The sequence below is a fragment of the Gymnoscopelus braueri genome (assembly GCF_963280865.1).
Source record: "Gymnoscopelus braueri genome assembly, chromosome: 22".
NCBI lineage: Eukaryota > Metazoa > Chordata > Actinopteri > Myctophiformes > Myctophidae > Gymnoscopelus > Gymnoscopelus braueri.
Window position 1 is genome coordinate 32242963 of NC_137624.1, and position 26240 is coordinate 32269202.

At 39.6% G+C, this 26240-nt stretch overlaps 1 protein-coding gene and 1 gene segment (V, D, J or C); one reads left to right on the top strand and one right to left on the bottom strand.

Moving 5' to 3' along the window:
- Positions 1–1592: 1592 nt before the first annotated feature.
- Positions 1593–12031, bottom strand: LOC308078601 (uncharacterized protein). 3 transcript variants are annotated; one of them, XM_080419839.1, is made up of 6 exons: positions 11891–12031; positions 8102–8229; positions 7272–7324; positions 6672–6769; positions 5513–5711; positions 1593–3704 (listed from the first exon to the last, which is right to left on the bottom strand). In XM_080419839.1, the coding sequence occupies exons 2-6, from the start codon at positions 8226–8228 to the stop codon at positions 2316–2318; spliced, it is 1866 nt and encodes a 621-aa protein (XP_080275965.1). In that variant the 5' UTR covers position 8229; positions 11891–12031; the 3' UTR covers positions 1593–2315. The 3 variants fall into 3 exon arrangements, with proteins under 3 accessions (XP_080275965.1, XP_080275964.1, XP_080275966.1); XM_080419838.1 differs by having other exon boundaries at positions 8084–8229; XM_080419840.1 differs by lacking the exons at positions 7272–7324; positions 8102–8229; positions 11891–12031 and adding an exon at positions 7038–7245 and having other exon boundaries at positions 6672–6999.
- Positions 12032–22263: 10232 nt separating this feature from the next.
- Positions 22264–25301, top strand: LOC308078963 (Ig lambda-3 chain C region-like). The segment is given in 3 exons: positions 22264–22308; positions 23926–24004; positions 24772–25301.
- Positions 25302–26240: the final 939 nt, after the last annotated feature.

Genomic DNA, 26240 nt, shown 5'->3' on the forward strand with positions numbered 1-26240 from the left:
ATCTCCATTTGGGGCATATAGGTGAACATTTTCAAACATATTCAAATACAAACTTTAATCAAATCAGATTGCAGATTTGCTGTATTTACTAGACGTGAAATGTTCACTTGAAAGCAAAAAAAACATACAAAATGTTTGTTTGTGATCCAGTATTTGAGAGAGTGACAACTAATTATAGATACAATGTGAGTCAACAAGCCACTACTACAGTATACCTGAGCTGTCAACAACTTTGATTGTATGGGAGACATTTGAGCACCCGTCCACATTGGACATTTATGTCTTCTAATGTACTGGAATAGCAATAGCCTGCTGGTTTCAGTGATCATCATATCCTCATTCCTGTCATATTTCAACACATGGCAGTAACACCTGGCATGGTAATATCTGGTAATCTGGCATTCATATCAAACATCACCTGATGCCATCTGACTCTCTGCTGAGAGTTCCTCGTCTCCACGTAGGCATTCCAACACACATACCCAATCATCACCTCTGGCTCGTCTTCAAGTTAATGTCATGTTATGCCTGATTTATACTTGGTTATCCAACATATTATTTGCAGAGCTAATGCGTAAACAAAAACAAGCTAACAAAAGAAATGCATTAGTTTACAGAACACTGATGGTAGTGCTCTATGACAATGGTTCTCAACCTTTCAGGCCGCGACCCCCATCAATAATATTATTTGAACTGGGGACCCCCCAACCCTGACAAGCACTTGGAATTGTAGGAGTCAAGGCATTACATTTAGTTTGACTCAGTTCCACACATACATTTGTGAAAATAGCCGATCTACAAGCTTTTTTCACAATGTTTGCCTCTTTCTTATTGTTTTTGACAATTTGGCCAATGTTTGACCAGTTTGTATAGTATAGTATGTTGATTACTTTTGACGCAGTAATGGTCTTTTTATTTGCTTTCTTTTATTTTCTTATTGTTTTATTTTAGATCTTAAAAGTCCTTAAATTGTCACTTTACTATCATCTGGGGACCGCCCAAAATCATGAAGTTGAGAACCACTGCTCTATGAAGTCGTCAAATCTGCAGAAGCACTTGGATTCAACCCATAGCCACTTGAAAGAAAAGCCTGTGGAACAATTCAAAGATAGCCTTAAATCTCTCAACACATAGTCGCTTAAAAGAAAAGCCTGTGAAATAATTCAAAGAGAGCCTTAAATCTCTCAACACATATAGTCGCTTAAAAGAAAAGCCTGTGGAATAATTCCAAGCTAGCCTCACATCTCTAAACCCATTGTCGCTGAAAAGAAAAACCTGTGGAATAATTCCCAGTTTCAAATCTGTCAACAGACATTAATGAGACAATGAGCTAAATATAGTGAGCTAGCTTTGAAAGCCTCTTATCAAGTTACAGGGAAGTCTTTCTCAAAAGTAAAAAGTATAACAGGCAACACCATTTTATACAATAATATGTCCCTGCTTCCACTCACCCACTCACTCACTCACTCACTCACTCACTCACTCACTCACTCACAGGGGTTCTTGGCCTGAAAAATGTTGAAGACCCCAAATAGTTGAAAAAATAGACAGGAAAAGAGCATTATTACATAACTTCTTTCATACATTGTTGTAAAACATCACTTGAGTAACATTTGGAACCACTATTCAACATAAAATATTGTTGTTGCAATGTATTTATTTTATGATCGTTTTCAGAATGCTTCATATACTATTATAGCCTGATTTCAACTGGCATTATAAACAATATCACTTTAATCAACATCAACATTGGGCACACTATTTATTTTGTTCTTGACTATATACAAATATTAATCATAAATACATAATAATGACTTAAAAAACGACAGTAAAAAATCCTGAGATTCATAGTGACGATTGTATTATTCACTACAGAAACAGCTGCAACTTATACACCTGCAAATATCACACATCCTTCTATAAATGTGTGAAAGCTGTGTCTGCATATCTGTCCTCTGCGCATCTCGAGAACTGTCAGACCAGTCGACTTCAAACATGGCGTGTGTGTCGCGGAAGAGCCAAGGTAGTGCAATGCCCGGTGTGAAGTCTGTCAGATCAGTGGCTGTACAGAAATATTGATAAATCCGCGAATCCTCTTAAAAAACTTAAGTTCCCCTGCCGGATGCGATAAAAAAAAAACTAGATAATAATGGTATTAAACCGTAAGTACTATGATAATGATCCCAACAGGCATCGGCCTAGTGTTTCAAAAGAAGAAAAAAGAAAACAAACGGTAGAACATGTACAGTACAATTGTGTTCTTTTGGAATGTCAGTTTATCATGTACAGTATGTAAAACGTCTCAGGTGTGAAACTCATGGTGAGGTAGAGATGATTCTCTTCAGCTTCATTAACTCTTCATTGGTGAGGTGTAGCACCGCTGAAGGGCCATTCTCTGATCTCTCTTGTTGCGTGCTTTCATTGTAGGCTGGGGATCTGGGGCCCCCAAAGTCATGCTCAGTGATGAGGGGACTAGAGTGGATTTTCATTTGAACAGGGTGAGCCTGGTGGCTCTCTCTGTTGTGCGGGTGCCAGCCGTTAGCAGCTTTGAAGTTGTAAGGCTTGCTAACATCCTGCTGATCCCAAGGGTCTTTGGGAAATGCCCCCAACGGTGATGGTCTGTAGCTGGAAAAATGGTTAGGGACTCTAGTGTAAGGATGACTGGTTGGTGCGGGGTTCGGCGCACTCCTCTGCTTCCGGCTCAGATCTTCAATCGCTGAGCTGCTGTCCTTGTTGTTAGAATGACTGTGAATGTTCATATTGGTGGGAAATGGATCTGAGCTGACAGAGCTGTTGTGCCATGTCCTACCTCTGCTGTCTGCCTCTTGAACAGGAGTAGAAGTAGGAAGCTGAGAAGCCCCATGCATGGTGGCAGAGGGCCTGCAGTGCCTAAAGAAGTCTTGCAGGAGAGACAGCGGTATTTGAATTTCCATCTTCCCGTCATTGTCTCTCGGGGGGCTGGGCAGTACGTGGCTGTCACCGTGTGGCCTTGAGCTCGCTTTGGGACTCTGCTCTGTCTCTTTACCTGGCCAGACTTTAAATTGTGTCTTTGGCGAGCACGGGGTGTGGGCCATCGCGGCGTCTCGTCCCTTGCAGCTCATCGGAGGTGTCGGAGCGTTTGGCGCCGATGGAGATGCAGAGATGCTGGAGGGGGCTGAGGAGAGCGATGTGAGGTTGATGACATCGCCCGTATTGCCATTCGGGGGGAAGGATTGCGCTGTGAAGGAGGAACACTTCCCTAGATCAGCTTCTTTGTCCTGTGTCTCACATAGCGCGTTGTTTTTCGTTATCCCTTTCGGAGGGTACAGAGGAGAGGGTTTGTTCAAAAACTTGGGGGTCTTGCTGGACGGAGGAGACATGAAGGATGACGCAGGGTTGAGGTTGGCGTCGGGGTACGATCCCTTCACACTTAGGTTCAGGGGCTCAGCCAAACCGGATGAAGACTTGTACTGCTCCGCCAGGTAGCGCAGCTGTTCCAGCGGATGCTTCACTCTCTCTGTCGGGATTGGAGGGGAGGCGTCGTACGGGAGCTCAGGGCGAGGGACCGGGGAACCATGTGACGGCCTCACTGAGGGAGATAAGGGGACTGAGGGAGACAAGGGGACATAAGGAGGCAGGACTGGCTGGCCCGGATGGAAGTAGTGAGGGTAGTGGCCCGGCAGAGGAATCGCTCTCATATGAGAGTCTGACGGGAAGCGAGGGTTCTGGCAAAAATAAAAAACAAAGTGGACATTCAGAACAGAAGCAGATCTATTTGCCGCTTTTAATGCTTATAAATTACTTTGTATGAGGGAAAACTTTCAGTAAACAAATAAATGCTGTGGTTAGCTGGGATAAAACGTTTCTTGAATCTTCAATCTTTAATGCTACATCAAATAGTTAGAAAAACGTCATCTTAAGTAGACTACAGTAACGGTGGCCTTACAGGTCTACCTAAAAAGAATCGATCCGACGACTTCAGAACGCTGCTACTCGAGTCCTTTAAATACCAAGAAAGTGGATCACTTCTTAGATCTTTACACTGGCTCCCTGTCTGTCAAATCATTGATTTAAAAATACTACTATTGGTTTATAAAGCATTGAATAGTTTAGGGACGAAATGCATCTCTGATCTTGTGCTATTTCTTTTTTAATAATATATATAATATAGTAAATTTTCAGGTAGGTGACAATATTTAAGCCAATCAGGAGAGAGCACTGAAAATGCATTTTCTGTTTAATAAAGAGCTGGAGAGACATGGGAGACTCCTTTTACTGAACAAACACTCTATAGCAATGAGTAGGCCTACTATCAGAATATAGAGCTATTTAACACATATTTTAGGTTTCATTTTAACTTTTCATTATTTTTTTTACTGAATTAAAATGTCCTTCTATAATGCATTTATTTAGCTTATAATGCTTTATGTAAAGACTTTTTGAACCGTGCAATGTACGACTAAACTTGCCTCGCCTTGCCTTATGAATTATAGCCTACCATTACATCCAAAGCCTTCAGGCAAAAGGCAGAAGGGTTCAAGAAGCTAAAACATTTAGATCAGTCAAACATTGGGAGACGTGAATGATTACAGGTTACTGCTCAGACCTCTATTATTATATGCATTACTTCTCATTGTTGTTGTTGTTCACATTAGAAGAGCTCTTTTAGAATGACTAAGAGCAATTCATGTAAAAACACGTGTCCTTATGTAACTACCGGCATCATACATTTACATAGGAGAAAAGAGGTGTGTGTGTGTGTGTGTGTGTGTGTGTGTGTGTGTGTGTGTGTGTGTGTGTGTGTGTGTGTGTGTGTGTGTGTGTGTGTGTGTGTGTGTGTGTGTGTATATATATATATATATATATATATATATATATATATATGTTCATTCATTGTTCATTAAAGCCTGAATGTATACTTCATATGACGCCATATCGCTCGACGAAAATAACAGATATTTAATCTAAAAACTTTCAGTTAGCAACACCATCATATGATGAAATATGCATTTAGTCATATTTTTAAGGTTTTCAGAAAATGAGAAATTAAAAATCACTATTTGCCTATAACTAAGTCATCTATAGTAGATGACTTTGTGAGTCAACTAGATTCTAGTTGACTTCATGAGGGGAAAAAAGACACATTTTGCCTTTATTTATTTCTGCCTACCTCTACTCTCATAACACAGCTGAGTCACCCTGTCTTGCTGCCTATGTCCTCAGCCTATCAGAACGCTTGTTAGATTCAAAAATAATTTCTGCCCAAGTCAAAAAGGTTGACATAAAATTACATCAGCAGTAAGTGATTTTAGAATGTAACAAGCATTCTGATAGGCTGACAGAGGACATAGGCAATAAGGCATAATGAAGTAGCATTGTTAGGAGAGTAGAGTCAGAAAATGCCTAAATTACTATTTGGCCAAAAAATTACTTAGGCAATTATGCTATGTGGCTAACGATAATGAGGTTTCCACCCGACAGAGACGTGTTATACAGTGTGTATGTTGTCTGATTAAAAGCATCCTAGTATTACCCGGTAAGGGAGGAAAGGCCTGCGTTTGGCTGGTCTCTGGCCGTCCTCCTCATGGCATCCACCTACATAGAAGGCTTTAGACTGATGAGGATGATGATGAGGAGGAGGATGATGAGGATGAAGATGATGATGATGATGCTGTGGCAACGCGTTCATCAACTCTCCTCCTTTCACGTGACATTCATATGGCAACAGCAGCCTGCATGCGGGGAAGAAGAAGAAAATTATAATTACAGTTAATCAAACTAATCAATGTAATCAATGATAAGTATATTATATTCTTTATATATAAAACCTGATAGACACTCTTTAGACACTCCAGGGGGACCCGAAACATCGTTTCAATTTAATTTGAATAAAACTGATGCCGCTGAGCACGAGCAGAGTGTGGGATTTTTGTTCATGAATATTTGTTCACGATTGCTTCATTTGTCACTGTCCAACGCACCTGCATCTGAACGAAGTGGATGCGTACATATTTTCTCTGCAAAGTATACATAAAAACTAAAAACATGCTTCTCAATTATGCGATTATTAATCAATAGCCCTATGCAAATTGGATGATACATTGCAAAATGGAAGCATGTCTTATAATTACATATTCACAGCAACATGCATGCCACATGCAATAAATGCCCCCACCCAATAAACAAAGCATACATTTGTTTTAGGGCTCCTCGACAAGATAATACTCTGTTTTATGTATTTATTCAATCAATCTAACAAACATACATAACTGTAACAATGACATTTTGCATTTTATAGTGATACATTTTGAATACTGTCTTAATACATAAAATAAGGTTACAATGTTGAAAGTGTATACTTCATTTTGCTGGGGACCCCCGGTATCCCCTGAAGGACCCCTGGGGGTCCCCGGACCCCACTCTTGAGAAGAACTGGCTCATGTGATGTGTTGTGAGCTTGTAGATCAGCTATTTGTTGGCGTCCACCGCCATTGTAGGGCAGAATAGAGGCCTATCCACCTGTTTCCTAGGCTTTTCACTTCCTGTGTGTGTTCCACTTCCTGTCGATTTGATCCAATGAAATCCAATGAAACTGGTCAGATGACTAATGATATCCAATGAAATCCCACAGGAAGTGGAAAACACACAGCCTAGGAAACGGGTGAATAAATGAGCCCCGAGTTCAGACGTACTTCTCATAGTGTCTGCGGGTGCATGTTGCTGCGCTGGTGCTGCGAGGGTTCCCCCCCAACGTGTTGTACACCTGCTTCCACATCTGTTGAGCCGTCACCTGGGAGTGGAGAGTACATGTACTTAGTTACTTTACACCTGGGAGTGGGAGAGTACATGTACTTAGTTACTTTACACCTGGGAGTGGGAGAGTAAATGTACTTAGTTACTTTACACCTGGTAGTGGAGAGTACATGTATTTGTTACTTTACACCGGGTAGTGGAGAGTAAATGTACTTAGTTACTTTACACCTGGTAGTGGGAGAGTACATGTACTTAGTTACTTTACACCTGGTAGTGGAGAGTACATGTACTTAGTTACTTTACACCTGGTAGTGGAGAGTTGTACTTAGTTACTTTACACCTATTGTTAAGTAAGGGGACTAATCACCCTAATGACCCGCTCCCCATTGATTATCCCTTGCATAATTACTATCTCCCATGCTATATAGCAATAATTACAGAATAGTACAAGTATTTAAGAAGAAAAAAAGAAGAGAAAAAGATCACCTACTGCACCTTAACAAATAACAGTTATGTGGCTTATATGTAGAGAGTTTTACCTGATGATATCCACCCAAGTCTTTGACGGTCTTGTACATCACATACAAATCAACTGAAAACATAAAACAGTCTATTAAAAAACATTCCATTAAGAGGACAATATATTCGTATTTTATCAGTGTACATTCATTGGAAATCTGTACAAACTCCTCTTTTCACGTGTTCATTAATGTTTCAAGATCTAGACCAGTGTTTGCCAACATGCACAGGTGTGCCCACTCAGTGGCAGATGGGTGGGTGGGCAGCGTGCATTTTGAGAGCATGTTTATTTTAATGATCAATCGATTGATTGTGTTCTGGCTTGGGTCAATGGAACCAGTTCCTATTAATCACAATGAACACACATGTTTTAAAGAACAGGAAAAAAATACTTTCATTAAAATATTAATGTTATATTATCTAAATCTGAGTGTTTTGCCAATTATTTGGGGGGCCCATTTGGGATGTACATTCGACCACAGTCTGGAAGAGGCATTCCTTACCAACGTGCCAACGTCTTAAGGATGCTATTATACAGCTTGGTTACAAATGTAAACTGCCTGTGTTCATATTTGGAAGCCTCAGTAACGTCCATAAATGAGTTGAGAGGCCTGCAGATTGCAGGAATGCCCAAGCGAACAAAATGTTGAGTGTCTGTGATAATTGGCAGTCGCCACATATAGAGGAGACGATGCTTCCTGTATACGTGATCTGTATCCTTGTTGTTGAGTTCCCCAAGCTTGTGCAACTACTATTGTTCAAGAATTTCTTGTTAAATGTGAACGCAAATACAGATGTGAAATCTGCGAGCGTGCGCGTACCCTGTACGTACGTGTGTGTGTGTGCGTACTTTGTTTGAATCCTAGGTGAGGGATCCTCTCTATGGGCGTGTCTCTGTTCTTCATGTAGAGGTAGAGGCTCTTCAGGAAGGTGTCCTCACTCAGGTCCTCACGCTCCTGCACCTCCCCATGGGCCATGCTGTCACACACACAAGATTGATTGATGTCTTTATTGAATGATGCATATTGTCGCTGTTGGACAGAAAAGCTTGTAACTCTGTATTTTTAATTTTTTATATTTTGTCGTAAATTAATGCCCTACTTTGTTGTATACAATAGTGTCATGCAAAAGTAGCCAAAATAGCAGATCTACAAGCTCACAAAGTGTTGAGTTGCGACCCGTTCCGAACTCGTAGGTCTGATATTTTTCGCTATTTCTGAAAAATGTTGAAAGTGAAAGTGGTTAAAGGGATATTTCACTTTCAAACTTGTTTGGGGTCATTTTAACGTCTGCTCAGGCTTTTGTGAGCACCACAGACAGTTTTTAAGTTGCTTGATTCAGTATTTAAATATTTTATATTAATTTAATCAGACACGCCGCATTCTATACAAACCCGTTGTAACTTTAAACTTAACCAGGTTAGATTCATCGAAAACACCCGTACTTGGTTTTGGTGACCGATATTGTCCTTCTAATGCGTGAGGGGGACGTGTTTTTATTACTTTTTACATAAAAAATAAATAATTAATAATAATAATGATGAAAAAAGTTATCGAACAAACATGGCCCCCTCACATATTAGTAGGCCAGTATGAGTCACCATAACCAAGGACAGGTGTTTTTGACGAATATATCATGGTTCAAATGGAGTATAGGAAGGGGCCTGTCTGATAAAATGAATATCAAATATCTATATATACTGAATCAAGCAACTTAAAAACTCTGCAGGGTGCTCAGTCACAAAAGCCTGAGTATACCTACTTTAAAATTACCGCAAACATGTTTGAAAGTGAAATGAAATTGTATTTGTTAAAATAAGTGTTAATAGCTTTATATTCGAATCATTGCTATGGAGCATTTGTTCAGTAACAGTGGTCTCCCTGTCTCTCCAGCTCTTTAGTAAACAAAGAAATGCATTTTCAGGTGGGGATACCAGTGTTAATCTATCAGGAGAGAGAACTCATAAAGAATGCAGGATAGACAAAATGTGCAGTTCCATTTGACCCAACACAAACTCTAGATCAAACAGACAATCCTGTAACGATGACTCAGTCCATTGTTGAACGACGGTTGTCAAACAAAAACAAGCTTTTAACAATATATTACACATAAGCTCATTCCTCAGTGATGTCAGCCTTGTCGCGGTATAAAGCATGCCATTGATGCAATGCTGAACAGTGAACAGCACATATCAATGCAGCCACTGTTACGCTTCCATTCGTACACCTCTAGGAATGTTGACCGTCTACAACATTAATACTTGTATAGGAGAAATGTACTGCACGGCAAATATGCAAAACTCTGGAGACTTAATGTTCACGCTGCATTTAACCCTTAAGACCTGAGGCTGATTCTACAAATGTGTGCCAAGGACGCCCCAAAATTAAATGTATTTGGCTGCGACCCCCCCCCCCCCTCCTCCCCCATCTGATAATGTTTTGTGCCAGGGACCCCCAGAAGATAATTTATTTTCATTATTTTTTTTCAAACACTGTCAAGATATCTTTTTTTTTCAAAAATAGCTGCGCTGTGAGCTTGTAGATCTGCTATTTTTGAGAACCACTGTTCTAGATCCTGAGAGTCTAAAATGTTAAATAAATGTTATACATACATACATAAAATCTAAAATTACACAGATGCTTTCCTGGTTTTAATGGGTTAAATGTACTGAATCTAGTATAGTTCTCATATGTTTAATTAATTCAACATCAGATGACATTAAAGGTGCAGCAAGTGATAGTGTTTAAGTAATAGTAAAGCTTTATATTGTGATAGTAATCATTGCTGTATAGAATGTTTGTTCAGTCTCCCCAGCTCTTTAGTAAACAGAAAATATACATTTTCTGATCGGGATAGCAATTTCATCCAATCAGGAGAGAGAACTCATACATATTGTATAAAATTGTGTTGCAGATTAAACTTTTTCAGGGAATTCATAGATAGTTTCATAGACTTGTTTGACAACACTATCATTGTGTGGCGTTGTATTGGATTCATGTTCATTCTTCAGAGATTTTAACAACTTAAACCCTCAATACTTAGTCAACTTTAACGTTGGCGCTGTTCTTGGTCTGCTCTTCTTTCCCCTCTACACCAAACCTCTATGCCGAAAATAGCCGATCTACAAACAAGAACAACGCAGCGCGAGGCGTTGTGAGCTTGTAGATCTGCTATTTTTGGCTAAAGTTCTCCTCAGAATAGGGATGCTATTAGGTTCAAGTGGTTAAAGTAAAAAAAAAAGGGAAAACAATAAAAATCCTATCACACAAAGATTTGGTGGCCCCCCTGTAGTAACCCTGAGGACCCCCTAGGGGTCCCGGACCCCTATTGAAGACCCCTGCTCTATATAGCAATGATTACCGATAGCCACCAGTCCACAGAAAGTAGGTGTGGAAATCTACAAGCTGTCAGGGCCTTTGACCGAGGCCGTGGCTGCCTACTGCTCCTCATAGGATGGGTTAAATGCAAAGGAGGAATTCTAGGGGGTGGCAGACAGTGGTCAGGGGATAGAGCGGCCGCTTCGGCTCCAGTGGTTCGGTTTGATCCCTGGTTCCCCATGTGTGGGTGTTGAAGTGTCCTTGAGCAAGACACTGAACCCTTAACTGCTCCTGATGAGTACGCTGTAATGCACTTTGGATAAAGGTGCTATTTAAATAAATGTGCCATTTACCATTTAAATGTGCAAATGTATTTAAATACTAATAAATCAAATGTAAAAACAATACAGTGATCAATGTGTGGTGGACATATTGTAGCTGAGTACGTTTTCCATGAATCCTTTCCTGAATTGCAACCCACGTCAGATTTTAATTCTCAATACCTTTATATGGCATCTCTGTGGCTAACAGTATTAGTTGTTATTAATGGAAACTTCTGATCACATCAAATGAAATTGAAGGAGAAATATGTTCTATGTGGCATCAATGTTACTCAGTGATGGAAAGTAACTAAATACATTTGCTCAGGGTTTTAGTTTTAGTTTTTAGTTTAACTTTACTTGGGTATGTTCATTAATTTTTCAATGCTTTATTCTACTCCACAACACCTCAGAGGCAAATATTGTACTTGTCACTCCACTATAGTTATATATAGACTATAGTCCAATTGAGCCCCAATTGAGCCCTATTTTAAACGTGGTCTATACTCGTAAATAGCCGATCACTTGTAGAACTTTTTTAATTGATTTAGTTTAAACAAACTTCAAAACCTTTTGAAAAAGCTTGTTCAATGGGACATTCGGGGTCTTTTTGCATTGCTGCTTTTAAAGCTGCACTATGTAACTGTCCTCTTCTAGCCCGGATTCGAACCCGGTTTCCTGCACAAGTGCTGACATTTTTTACCACAGAGCTAATAGAGCCTGCCTGCTTGCTCATGGGGATAAATTTAATATTGACTATCAGGTCAAAATTCATGTCAGATCCTGTGTCTATAGGTTAGACATGACCTTTTGACACGATCTAAACGTCTCAAAGAGCAGGGGGACAAAATACAACCGCCCCAATTGTATAAGTTATATAATATTGTATTAACATATTCTACCATACAGACTGGACAAAATTGTCACATCAAAAAAGTGACATAGTGCCACTTTAAACATTTTAAATAAAAGAGTACTTCATCCACCAGTGATGCTACTCACCTGTTTCACCAGTGACAGGGTGACAGTCGATATGAAAGTGTCAAAGCGTTGAAGATTAGTGTTGAAATGAACCAGTGGGTTTACATGTAAACTCCAGCACCGCGCAAACACACAGTGACAGTCACACGCTCTCGTCCCGGTGACAAGCCGCAGTGACATCGTGGGCCACTGCCAGCGGGGGTGTATATACTCCAAATTCTTCCTTCCTACCAGTCTAAAGTCAGACCAGTTCAACCTGTCTATGAATCTGTGCCAAAACCTTTGTATCGGAATATTCCACATAGAGCAAAGGCCAATTTGTATTGTAATACTTTTATTTATTCATTTTTGATAATGGCTTGTTCTAATTGTCACCTAATTGTTTCTAATTGTTTACAGATGTCACTAAAAGACACAATATTGGCTTGAATTGAGATTGACACATGTATGCTAAGTTTGCAGTAGACCTTTTAAAGGGCAAGACCACTTTGGTCGAGGTTTGGGTTGTGTACTTACCTTGCCACGATGTAACTCCAAAGGTGGACAAGAAATCAAAAATAATTGCTCCATTGATTAGAAATTGATAATTCAAAATATGCTCCTCATTGATTTACATTGTACGGTAAAACAGCTCTCAAAGTCACTGTCTTAGCACATAAACGAACGCAAACAAAGTTGATTCAGACAATATAGAACATCACAAAACCCAGTACCGTTTTTTTTTTATAAAAAAAAATAAACTTCCTGTTAATTTTGCTATTTTTACTAAGAAGAAAACCTGGACTGGATCCGCAGATCCGGATCTTCAAATAGTAAAATCAGCAGGAAGTTGACATTTTTATTTAAAAAATAAACAGTACTGGGTTTGGTGATGTTCTATATTATCTGAATCAACCTTGTTTGTGTTCTTTTACATGCTAAAAGAGTGACTTTGAGAGCTGTTTTACCATACAATGTAATTCAATGAGGAGCATATTTTTTATTATCAATTTCTAATCAATGGAGCAATTATTTTTGATTTCTTGTCCACCTTTGGAGTTACATCATGGCAAGGTAACTACATAACCCAAACCTCTACCAAAGTGGTCTTGCTCTTTAAAGTAAAGCAATTTCAACCACTTCCATTATTCTTCATTGCCCGGGGTCCCCCAGGGGTCTATACTTGGTCCCCTCTTTATTTTGCCTCTTTCGTGTAGCTGATCTTGGGGGCGCCGATAGCCGAGTTGTTAAGGTGCGTTGTCCCCGGTTTGATTCTAGGGCTGGGGGGACCTTTGCTGCATGCCCCGACTCTCCCAACAACTCTCCCCGTTTCCTGTGTCTCTATGCCGTAACTATCAATAAAGGCAAGAAAAAGTACTTGTTTACTATACTTGAGTACTTCCTTTTTTTATATTTTATGCTTCTACTCCACTACATCTCAGAGGCAAAACTGTACTGTACTTTTAGTTTTTTACTTATTTCAGTTATTAACTATAACAATAGTTCCTTGTAGATTTAGACAAACAAAGCATAGTAATTAACCATGTATACCCTCTGTTATACTTTGGCTATTGGAAAATGGCCAAACTACTGATTCTGTTCAATATACAGTATGTTAATAAGACATCAACTGATGAACACACTTGGACACATCATCAGACCTGGAGTCACTGGGTGTTTCGGGTCTTGCAACAGACACCCTCCTCCAGGCGACCCGACTGAGGCTGATCATCAGACCCGGGCCTGTGTCCAAGTGGCATGTTACTGTCCCCACTGTCTCTTGGGGGTTAGAGACAGTGCTAATAGGGGTTAGGGTTAGCCTGGCACTAGCCAGACTGACAACCCGTGTGTGTGTGTGTGTGTGTGTGTGTGTGTGTGTGTGTGTGTGTGTGTGTGTGTGTGTGTGTGTGTGTGTGTGTGTGTGTGTGTGTGTGTGTGTGTGTGTGTGTGTGTGTGTGTGTGTGTGTGTGTGTGTGTGTGTGTGTGTGTGTGTGTGTGTGTGTGTGTGTGTTCTAATTGCAGCATTTAATTTCTTACGCAATTGAAGACAATTTACCAAAACAAGCCAGATCAGCTAAACATACGTGGGACCAGCGTTGGACCAATGGCCTGTCAAACATTGGCTTGACGTGGGTTGACATTGTTCCAACATCATTTTGACAGTCAGGGGAAGGTTATTTCCATGCTGGATATTTAGGTTGGCAAGATGGTTGCTTATAACCAGTTGCCAACAGTTTTCTTTCCCCCCATTTGATGAATAGACAATATTGTAAAGCCAGTGGTTCTAAAACTTCTTTCATGCCAAGGACCCTCAAATTAATGCATTTGTCTGCAGACCCCCATCAGATAATATTTTGTGCCCAGGACCCCCATACAGAATTGATGCTGATTATGGTACTATCAACTCCTTTTGCTGGGGACCCCCTGGAACCCCCTCAAGAACTAGATTATGCACACTTATAATGAACAGTTCATCAATCAATTCAGCAATGACACATTTTTCAAGACATGATTTACACAAAAGGGATTACAGCCAGACCAATGCCAGACTTTTGCGTGCGATGTTGATCCTGACACGAATTCTGACCTGATGGTCAAGATTCAATTCAAGGAAAGGAAACTGGGTTAAAAAATAGGCGCTAATCTAACAGGGATATGCCCAGTGCTTAATCAATTATTAGGTGCCGCCGTGCCGGCGCCCATGAGCCTGGTTTATTTTCCATAAAAATGATTGGTTTAACCTACAGTATTAGCCTCAGAAAGGCTAAATGACAGGGCGCTCGGGTGGCGAAGTGCCTGCCCACCCGTTGCGCAGAGGTTGTGGGTTCAAATCCACCGTGGTGCGTCCGGCTTTGTGGCACGTTTACATGAACACAACTGGCCTGTGTTTGAGGGAGGGAAGCCGGGCGGGGAGGGTGACAATTGTCACTGCATGTACTCCTACTGGCTAGGGGCGGAGCCTGTCAGCGGGAAGTGTTGGGCTGGAGGAGTATGACGAAGGCTCAACAGCAGATAAAACAGCAGTGACAACACAGACATATGTATGGGGAGGAAATAATTGGCATAATGACAAAATTGGGGAGAAAAATTGGGAAAAAACAAATAGAGCTTGTATATATAGCGGCTATCTCCTGCGCTCAATATCATCTTACGACATACTATAAATGAAACATGAGAGGAAAGGACACACAACACAGGTCTCTGGTAGCAATCTAATCAAACACTTGACGATACACTGCCTGGTCACCTACCAGCACACCCCGGAGCGCATCCCTGGTCTTAAGTAAACAAATTATTTGGTGGCTGACAAGTCAACGCCCTCTATTACAACACCTGTCTTCAGATAGATTGTTTGTCTATATTTCAGTTGGTATCTGTGGTGTGTCATCTTCTGCTGCATAGCAGGTCCAGGGAGACGAGGTCAGCTCCGTGACGTACAGGGCGAGTCTGTTTAAAAAGAAAACAATCTCCTCAAATATTTCCCACATGCTATTAAAATAGGGTGAACTTTGCCATTAAGGAAGATGGAGAGTTTGTGTCTATTTAAATAGCTTTGAAAGACTGGTTTAACAAGTAGGCTACACAGTACAAATGGGTCCATTCGGTTACATTTGTCAGAGTTAAATTAACACAAATTAAGAGCTTAGACTTTTATATTTCTCCACTAGGCCGGACGCCATGGCTTGGATGGCTGAAGGCCGGAGACTATGTTTTTGCTCCTGTCCGTCCCTGTGTCCGTCCATCTGTCCGTCCGCTGGTCACCAGCTAATCTTGTGCACCACTGGACCGATCGGCGTGAAACTTTGCATGCACACTAACAGTGGGCCAAGGAAGAACCTCTGCAACAGCCCACTTCATTTTTTGGCCTATAGCTCTTGAACCGTAGGTTGTACTTTGTTTCCACCTGTTGTTGTTGCATGTTAATGTGATTGTTTTTGTATTAACATTGCTAAAGAAAACGTATTAAAAAAAAACTGTACTCAGGATTTTACAGTGTAAGGAATGCAAAACAGGCTTAGAGCAATGAGGATGTTAGCTGTTTCGGCTAATCACAAAATCTATAGATGGGGTGAAAAGATTCTCAAATTAACATTCACAGCATCGCCATTCATAATAGAAGAGGTACATCTTAAGCTAACTCTAGTTTGCAGTGGTGTTAAAGGGGTAGTTCACCCCCAAAATAACTTTTTTTCTATTGATTACTCACCCCATGGAGCCTTGAATTCATGGATATTTTTTAGTTTTTGTCGCATTCCTTCCTTTATTATTTGATTATAATAAATTTGTCCCCATTGATTCCGGTGACACAAATGCATTTGTGTCTCCTACCGGAATCAATGGGGACAAATTTATTAAAATCAAATTATTGGCTTAGGAATGTGACAAAAACTAAAAAATATCTATGAATTCAAGGCTCCAGGTGGTGAGGAATCAATAGAAAAAAAGTTATTTTGGGGGTGAACTACCCCTTTAAGTAAGTAGCTTACATTTACTCAAGTACTTGAGTACAAATTTGAGGTACATTTATTTCATTTGATTATTTCCATTTGTTCATACCCCACTACATGCAAAACGATACAAATAACAAAACAATACAAAAAACTATAAATATAAATAGCTAAACAATTTTACAACTACAAATAACTAAGGCATCAGGCTAGACAAAGAAACCATGCATTTCAATACATCTAGACCCAGACTCTCCTCCGCCTTAACCATCCCTTTAGGGCAGATTTTAAAAGAATCATATAGGAACTGTTACTCTTAAGGTCTGTAGGTAACCCATTCCATGCCACAATTGATGTGTGCTTGAATGTATACATTAGCCAATGTTTCTATAAAATTTTACAGGAACAGGTCAGTGTAACCAGGTCAGTGGGTTCCTTTTCACTCAAGTCATATTTTGAATACAGGCCTTTTCTACATTGTGGAATTGTTAGTGTGTCAGTCGGTGTTCATTCACTGCCTCGCTTCAAAGCAGATTCCAATATTTTTCTTGGCTGCCTGAATGTTGTCAAAATAATGTCAATGCTGATGTTTAGAAGCATTTTTGGCAAGTGAGATGATTATTGTTCTTTCCGTTATGGCATGGAGAGTACTGGATACCTTCGGTAGTCTTTAAGGTCATTTGCCACTGTCCGATTAGTCTCCCGCGGCGAGACTGTTGCCTCCCTCAATGTTCAAATGCTCCCGGTCATACATGGAGCAACGGAAGCTCTGAAAATGATCAGAGGATAAAGTGGATGTGAAGTCTCCTCCCCACTTCTGTTTCGTCTTTACAGTCGCGCAAACCTATCCTAATATAAATCAAAATCATCTAAGATATAGCTTGCTGCTTAGCAGAAATTGAATTAAAAAAATAAAATGTAACAATATTTCAAAATATATTTCCGTGAACGGATATGACGAACGGATGCCAGCTTCCTGCCTCGGATTTCGGGAGGTATAGTTCCAGACTCTACTAGCATTCGGAGATTGTGGAATAGTTGTCTGGCTACGCGAGACTACTGTCCGATAATACTGTTTTGTCTCAAATCACTTTTATTACTATAGTGTGACGAATCAATGATCTGACAAATGATATAATGCAGTATTATACAGTACTGTGTATTTTGCTCTGTTATAGTTTGAGCTGTAGAAAGAGGAAGTTTGTAGGTCTATTGATTAGTGATCATGTAAGTTATTTTCTGTTTTCTGCATATTCCCAAAATAGGGACATCGGGGTTAGAGGGTAAAAAATAAAAAATACAATTGTTTTTAGGATTTTTTTTTGTTTAACTTTAGTCTTTTAGTCTTAGTAATAATTCATTTCCAAAATTAAACAACATACAAAATCAATTCCTTTTGGGGTCTGTGATTGAAATACAATGGTGAATGGACTGGTGTGATCCAAATACGTACACAAAATATTTCCTGCATGATATCACATTTCAGAGCAACAGAGCTGGTCTGGGACAATGAGGACATTTCCTCATAGTGACTGTGTTACGATTGGAGCGATTAGCTATGTCTCTTTGACAGCTCTGAATAAACACTTCCTTATATTGGCCTAAGCCAATGCTGAATGACAATGCAACTTTACCTTTCAGTGATGATGAGTGATATTGTCCCCTTTCACGTTATGTTGTTTGTGAACTGATTTAGACTTTGATTTCATATTGATTGTATACTATAACATGCATGTGCAACATTTGAATAGATAGATTTATACATTCCACCTGGCATCACATGTTTTTGTGCAAACTGGTTTCTCAATATGCTCTCTTACTAACCTAACTAGGGAGTTAAAAGGTAAGATTATGTTTTTTTATATTTATTTCTTAATTACACATCTGTAATATGTCTGTCTGCCTATCCATATATCCACCTATATTTATATCCATCCATCTATCCACCATCTATACATCTATTATCTATATAGTATCTATATGCATGCTATCTATCTATCTATCTACCTATCTATCTATCTACATGTTTGATGTCTATCTTTCTCATACTAATGCAGCTACTGCAATGAAACATATTTAAGCTTTAAGACATCAGAATGTCTTGTTTCGATAATGGCATGACACCAGCTCTCAACATTATGCACTCAATATTGAACAAAAGGATTATCTATCACAGTTACCCAGGTAAGAAGATAAATCTGACTACTTATTTCAACACACTTTGCTATAGTTTGGGATGGCTCAGGGTAGAAGACAGGTTTAAGCAAATAGCACTGGGATTGGTATTTAAGATAGTCAAAGAGACAGTGCCCTCAGTGCCCTCAATACCGTCATACGGTACCTGTTGAACTACTTCTCCAAAGTGAGTGACAGCCACAACACTAGAGGGAACGACCACGAACTGGTACCACCTAAATTTAGAACAAACTGTTCTCATTCTACTGCTCTGCCACCAAAATGTGCACGACACCATCCATTAAAGCATTGTTTCTCAAAATTAGTTAATAAAGTGTTAACCCCTTTATCCACATTTTATGCTTTGGCTATTGAAAAATAACAGTGCCGCGCTATGAGCTTGTAGATCTGCTATTTTTTTTTAAATGTTTGCAAATCTTTGAATACATATTTTTTTGAAGCGAACATTTGCAACTCAAATCTTTGCTTCTGGGGTCCCTGGAAAAAAATATTTTGAGAAGGGGGTCTGCGGCCAAATACAATCATTTTGGGGGTCCTTGACATGAAAAAGGTTGAGAACCACAGCATTAAAGGATGTGTGACACTTTTTTTTTAATTGGCCTGAAAAAACATCTATATGGAGACCAAAAGGGGAGGTAAATGTTATTTTCCCATCTCTTTTGTGTTTGTATTTGTTGATGACATGTATTATTGTGTTCATTTTGTATGCCATGTTGATGAATTGAATACATAGGACCACAATGGAAACAAGTCCCCATTCAGGACTTTTTTGTGTTATCCTTTTAGCTTCAATGTCTTACTGTACCATGTGCTGTTTACATTTCTGACTAATAAAGTAGTCAATCAATCAAATTGCCACATGGAGCAAGATAAATTATGATCACATTTGGCCAGATGACATGTGAAAGTCTGCCAAGACATTCATGATTATGAATGTCAAACCACTTCTTCCTTGAGGAAGAACCAAAAGCTACAGGCTGCGCTGAAACCTGCAGGAGGGTTTAATCCATATAAGGCAGAGTGAGATGTTTGTACCCAGCAGCACCGACAACGACGCAACGCACATAAAACCCCTACTTCTGGTCAGACGAAGGAGGAGCTAGGCCCGGAGGCAACCCACAGAGCCTATAGAGCCTCCTATTGTTGCCAACACCAGCTGCAACATCTCACCTAACCTGGCCTGGCATTGGCCGGACTGATTGCGTGGATTCACTCACAAACTGCCATGTGTGGGTGGATCCGCGTTGTCGGTCTGGCTAGTGCCAGGCTAACCCTAACCCCTAATAAGCACTCAGTGTTAAAAACTTCAGCAGCTGCACACCGAGACCCGGGTTCTCATCCGTGTGAGCTTGTCGATCTGCTATTTTCAGCTAAAGCTTTCCCCACAATAACAGAAAACAGAGTATACACTAGTATAGAACCCTGAGGGAATCCGCTCAACTGTGGTTTAAAGGGCAAGACAACTTTGGTAGAGGTTTGGGTTGTGTATTTACCTTGCCATGATGTAACTCCAAAGGTGGACAAGAAATCAAAAATAATTGCTCCATTGATTAGAAATTGATCACTCAAAATATAGAACATCACCAAACCCAGTACTGTTTTTTTTTTTATATAAAACTGATTTTGCCATTTTTATAGGAAGAAAACCCGGACTGGATCCCTGGATCCGGATCTTCAAATAGTAAAATCAACAGGAAGTTGACGTTTTTATTAAAAAAAAATTGTAGATGTTCCATATTTCCTGAATCAACTTTGTTTGCGTTCGTTGATGTGCTAAAAGAGTGACTTTAGAGCTGTTTCAGCATACATTGTAAGTCAATGAGGAGCATATTTTGAATTATCAATTTCTAATCACTAGAGCAATTATTTTTGATTTCTTGTCCACCTTTGGAGTTACATCATGGCAAGGTAACCAACACAACCCAAACCTCTATTGGTCTTGCCCTTTAAGTACTAGTGCATGAGTAAAAGTACTTGGTTACTTATTTCCTCCACTGAGGAAAGGTTCGTTGTCTCAGCATCTCCCGTCAGTCATTGCTGGCTTGGGTGTGACTGCGTCTCAAACCTCCACGATAAGCCTTACCTTTGTCCAGCCCTGTCATCCTTGTCTTGTCCTCTGAAGAAGGTATGCGATGCAGCACAATACAAAGGGAGCAATTTGAAATACATGTAAACAACATGTGGGTGGGAGGGACCGCTACATGTAAGATTTGTGTTGTTCAAATGTTTGAAAGATATTCCAAATGTCACAATGTCTCGAGATTTTTTTTCAAATATTTTCAAATAGCCGATGTATGTATAGTGTCAAAGTGATGAAGCAGAAACCTCTTATATCCATATTCTAACTTTTTGTGTTTATTCGTAGCCTACATTAACTAGATCATACTACAGCGTCACTCAAAAGCATCAAACATAGCAGATCTGCTACTTTTACTGTTTTTGAATTTGAATCCTGAAAAGTAACAGTTTGGGTCTCTCTCGGGCTTCCACCTGACAGAGACGATGTATTATAAATGTTCAATTAATAGTGATAGTGAAAATAGCACAAGTAAAAGAACACAACGCGTGGCAATGTGACACGTTGTGAGCTTGTAAATCTGCTATACTATTTATGGGTTTTTTTCTGGATTTGTTTCCTTTTTTTATTTTATTTTTTCCTGAAAGTTTTAGATTTTAAAAAGATAGATCTTTTGAAATAATTATTGAAAATTCTTTGTAGGAAACTAGGGTAAAAAAAAATTATATTTACTCGTAACCCATAAAAAGAACTGGGTCCGCGACCCACAAATGGTTGAGTAGAATGAACAATGGCATTCTGGTGGCGCTCCCAAAGAGTCAGTGCCAAAGTCGTACTTTATTAGCGTTTGACAGAGAATAAAAACAAACATATACCACGAGGAAGGCAGCGTGCCTGCCGGGACGTTGGCTGTTTGTTTTTATTCTATGAGTGTGCGGCTACTTTGATCTTCAATGGGATAGGCGTGCGTTGCACCTCTTTGAACAAGTTCCTGAGTTTTTGTCTGAAGCCCATAGACCTCAGATGCAACATTATCATGAGTCATGACAAAAATATAGTCTTATACTGTAGGTCCACACCGTCTATTTTCTTTTTCATCAGCTATATGAAAGGGCCAGCTATGATATGCATCTGCTTACTACGTGGACTCCACTGGTCCTTTCCCCAATATACAAGGCTCTGTCAGCCTACAGCCTGTACACCTGACCTGGATGATTGCTGCTAAGGATCTCATGGACCAGTTGAAAAAGGCAACCACCATCCACTGCATGTGCTGTTAAATGCTGACCTCATGTGGCCCAAGTCTGAAATGAATTACCACAACAATGCTGGCTTTAATGTTCAGGACAGGTGATGAAAACGACAGTAATGATAGGAAGTGTAGAATAACCTTAACTCACCACTAAGCGGCCAACTTTCCACAACCTCCCAGCTTGTGTGGCCAGTGGCTTAGAACTAAATGGGAAAGTTTGAAGGACTTTGGTTGGTTCCCAGATAACGGGGAGCTGACTGGGAATCATAAAGTGGGAATTAGTTGGGATCTACAGTGAAAGGTCATTATTTCACCCCTCTAGTCTCAGTCCTTTTTTTCTCGCTCGTATCAAAAGAGATTAGCTTAATTTTGTACCATTTCACTACTTTGGACGCAGTTTAGATAAAATAGATTTGTATCACACACTTACTGTAGGCCTACTGAACGTGTGACAATATGTACTTCCGATTCAATGTTATAAATCACACACAATGAAAGGATTATGGTTCATGGTGTCAGTGTGAGTCACACTGACACCAGGAACCAGGTAATCCTTTCACTGTGCCATCTGAAACCAGGGGCGGACTGGCCATTTGGCATACCGGGCATATGCCCGCTGGGCCGACGGGCCATCAAAAAAAATAAAAAATCTGCATTTTAAGAACTTGCACAGATGAGTAATTTATCAGCAGAAGAACACATAGTTTCTTCTGAGAAGAGTGTAATCACTGTAAAACTGAGTTTCATTACCACTCGTGTCCATATCACTGAATCAAGACGCCACTTTTAGAAACCATGCTCAGTGGTCAGTGTCAGAGTCTCTTCCCCTTAAACAGCTGCATCAGGTTCCTGCTGTAACAGGTCAGTGTCTATGCAGTCTGACTGAGGGAGGTTTTTGTACGACTCTAAATCACTGTGTGAACACATTGCCACTATGGTAACTCTGACAGTAGTAAACTGCTGTAAGGTCTTCTGTCTGAACTCCACTGATGGTCAAAGTGAAGTCAGTGCTGCTTCCACTGCCACTAAACCGAGCTGGTGTTTGTGATTCAAGTTTTTTTACATATTTAATTTGCAGCTTAGGTGGCTCTCCAGTTTTCTGTTGATACCAGAACATACCCTCATCTCCATCATCCCATCTGTGAACAGCTTGGTTAGTTTTACAGGTCAGAGTAACATCAGATCCTGGAGTAACTGTCATGAATGGAGGCTGAGTCACAGTCACCTGACTGCTGGATCCTGCAGACATAAACAAAAATGCAATCCAATAAATCAATATGAATGGATTAAATAAGAAATATAGAACAATTAACATTCTGTTTACATGTACTGACCTGTGAAACGGCAGCAGACCAGTGTCCAGATGAGGATGGTGATGAGTCATGGTTGTCGTGGTTTCTGTTGTGTTGAGTGACAGCTCTGAGGACTATAAACCTTTTTAGAATCAGCTGACAATGCAAAACCGCCTCTCTATGGAAATTATGTCTCTGCTCACAGGTTATGAAGAACACAATGAATGGATGGGAAAAACTGTAGTAAGATACATTTACTGGAATAAAAATACTTTATCAGAATTAAACGTTAACATCATGTTTGCATTATATGGGGTTTATTTTGTGATTTGCATGAAAAAGCTTTAAACTTATCTGTCAGTAAGTATTGCATTGCAAACTTATATTATTTATCTTCATTTTGAATCTTGAGATTGTTTAACAATAATCCAGAAAACACAATAGTTATTATAATTTGTGACTATATGACAAACAAAATAAATGAATTAATACATACATTTTATTTGATTTAATATCAAATATATAATATTTGATCAAACTAATCACAGTATTTGATATCTGCATCTCATGCCAAAACCTTTTTTTTTGTTCCTTGGATTGTAGCTTTAGGAAAATAAAACAATAATTATTATATCCATCTATGACTATCTATGACTTCAATAATGATGATGATGATGAATTAATGTATTTATAGCACGTTTTTAAAGAGTACAGAAAATGTAAAAACAGCAAACAAAGCCAATCTGAATGCAAGCATTACATAACTGAATTGTATTTGATTTAATAATATTGAATAACATATTTGATCAAATGAATCATATATTGGATTAGCTGAGTAGCTTGAGTTGTAAAGAGGTGTGTTTTAAGTGCAGGAGGTTTTTGTACGGGCGCTCAATGAGTCTGTATCACTGTGGTGGACTTGTGGTGGCGGCACCAAACTCACCGTTGACTGTAAGTACAACTGATTATTTAATTATTACAAACAAACCCTAGATTTTAATTACGTTGTTGTATATTTGTGTTGTGTGTGTTAAAAGTAAGTGTTTTAATTTATATACAATATATTCATGTATCTTTTCCCTTCATAGGACACAATTCTGAGCCTTTTCATCAACACTGTAGATTGTTATAATGTTTACACTACAGCATCATTCACTTTCAATGTCTTTATTTTTTTAATTTTTGTGTGGAAGATGACACCATCTACTCAGACCAATATAAAAAAAAAATCACTGTTTTGTCAATTTCTGTGGTATTAGTTTGATAATACTAAAATCTCTGTATTTTTTTAATAATCTGATTTTCTAAAGGACAAAATGAATACACAGTATTGTAGATTTCCAGATTTGATATTATAATTTAATTAAACAGATGTGTTAAGAATTACATCTGAAACCCTGTGTAATGTGTTTTAATGGTTCAGTAGTTCGGATATACTGAAAGGGAAGTGAAAGAGACAGAGATGAACTTATTAACTGAAGTCATCCACTATGACAACTTTGTCAACCTTCAGTTACCTCTGAGATGTTTTATACTGACCAGACACTGTAAAGCAGAAACATGGAGCCGGTGTCTTAATACCATGAACTAATCTTACAATTGGAATAATTTTGTTGATGCTCTTATACAGAATAATTTACAGTGTGTACCATGGTCTCTCTCTCATGTTGTTCCACATCTCTCTTCTCCCTGCTCCTGTCCATTCCTCTCTCCTCCAGTGGGTTTGGTGCGGCCCACCCTGACCGTCCTGCCTCCCTCCAGAGTGGAGATGGAGCAGGGCAGTGCCACACTGGTGTGTCTGGCCAACGGGGGCTTCCCCTCAGCCTGGACCCTGGGCTGGAAGGTGGGGGGCAGCAGCAGGTCCCTGGGGTTGTCAAGCAGCCAGGAGGACCTGGGGAGGGACGGCCACTACATCTGGAGCAACACCCTGACCCTCACTGCAGATGAGTGGAGGAAGGCGGGCTCAGTGAGCTGTGAGGCCAGTCTGAGTGGACACACCTCTGTCACTCAAACCCTGGACCCTGGACAGTGTTTCGAGTAGAGAAAATACTGAAGTGATATTATCGAGTTGTTGTTGATGTTTTAGGTATTAATTCCAATATCATATAAAGTCTGCATGTTCTTCTTTCTATTTACCAACCTTGTTTTCCTCAACTTCAGCATTGATCTAAAATACTATATCCCAATATCATGCAATTCAACTACCTTCTTTTTTGTTAGCCTGTTTCTGTTTCTTTGCCTGGATACATTTGCTGATAAACTGTCATATTTTAAGAAAAATAAATATTTTGTGCAATTATTTCAGATGTGTCATCTTTTTAAGGTATACCGAGCTGTCAGCAGTGATGGGGTCAATTATAAAACTTCACAGGTGGATGTTGAACATCTTAGGACAGATATGTGCTAATCTTGGAGTGACAGAAATTCACTACTCTATTCTGTTTTTATGTGTTAGCTTTTTCAAACCAGAGTTTTACAATTGCACATTGACTTTTAGTGGAAAAGGATTGTGACCGGTTGATTATTTGGGGATTTTGTGCTTTGAAACCATAGTTTTGTGTTCAGTGGTCTGTGTCAGAGTCTCATCCCCTTCAACAGCTGCAGCGGGTTCCATGCTGTAACAGGTCAGTGTCTATGCAGTCTGACTGAGGGAGGTTTTTGTACGACTCTAATTCACTGTGTGAACACATTGCCACTATGTAAACTCTGACAGTAGTAAACTGCAAGGTCTTCAGTCTGAACTCCACTGATGGCCAAAGTGAAGTCAGTGCTGCTTCCACTGCCACTAAACCGAGCTGGAGTTTGTGATTCACGTTGATTTACAAGTTTAATTAGAAGCTTAGGTGGCTCTCCAGATTTCTGTTGATACCAATGCAGATAATTTCCATTATGAACACCTTTGTTAGTTTTACAGGTCAGACTAACAGCAGATCCTAGAGTAACTGTCATGAATGGAGGCTGAGTCACAGTCACTTGACTGCTGGATCCTGCAAAAGAAACCAAATATTAATTCAATCTCAGAAATCAATATGAATGGATTTTCTAACATTCTGTTTTACATGTACTGACCTGTGAAACAGCAGCAGACCAGTGTCCAGATGAGGATGGTGATGAGAGTCATGGTTGTCGTGGTTTTTGTTGTGTTGAATGACAGCTCTAAGGACTATAAACCTTCTTAGAATCAGCT

Bases quoted from the DNA above. Each gene is read 5' to 3' on its own strand.
- LOC308078601 (XM_080419838.1), bottom strand. From the start codon at position 8,228: ATGGCCCATGGGGAGGTGCAGGAGCGTGAGGACCTGAGTGAGGACACC. The intron at 7,325-8,083 runs GTACGTACAGGG...TTATGTTTTCAG, and splicing joins AAGTACGCACACACACACAC to TTGATTTGTATGTGATGTAC. The intron at 3,705-5,512 runs GTAATACTAGGA...TATTTTTGCCAG, and splicing joins GGCCTTTCCTCCCTTACCGG to AACCCTCGCTTCCCGTCAGA.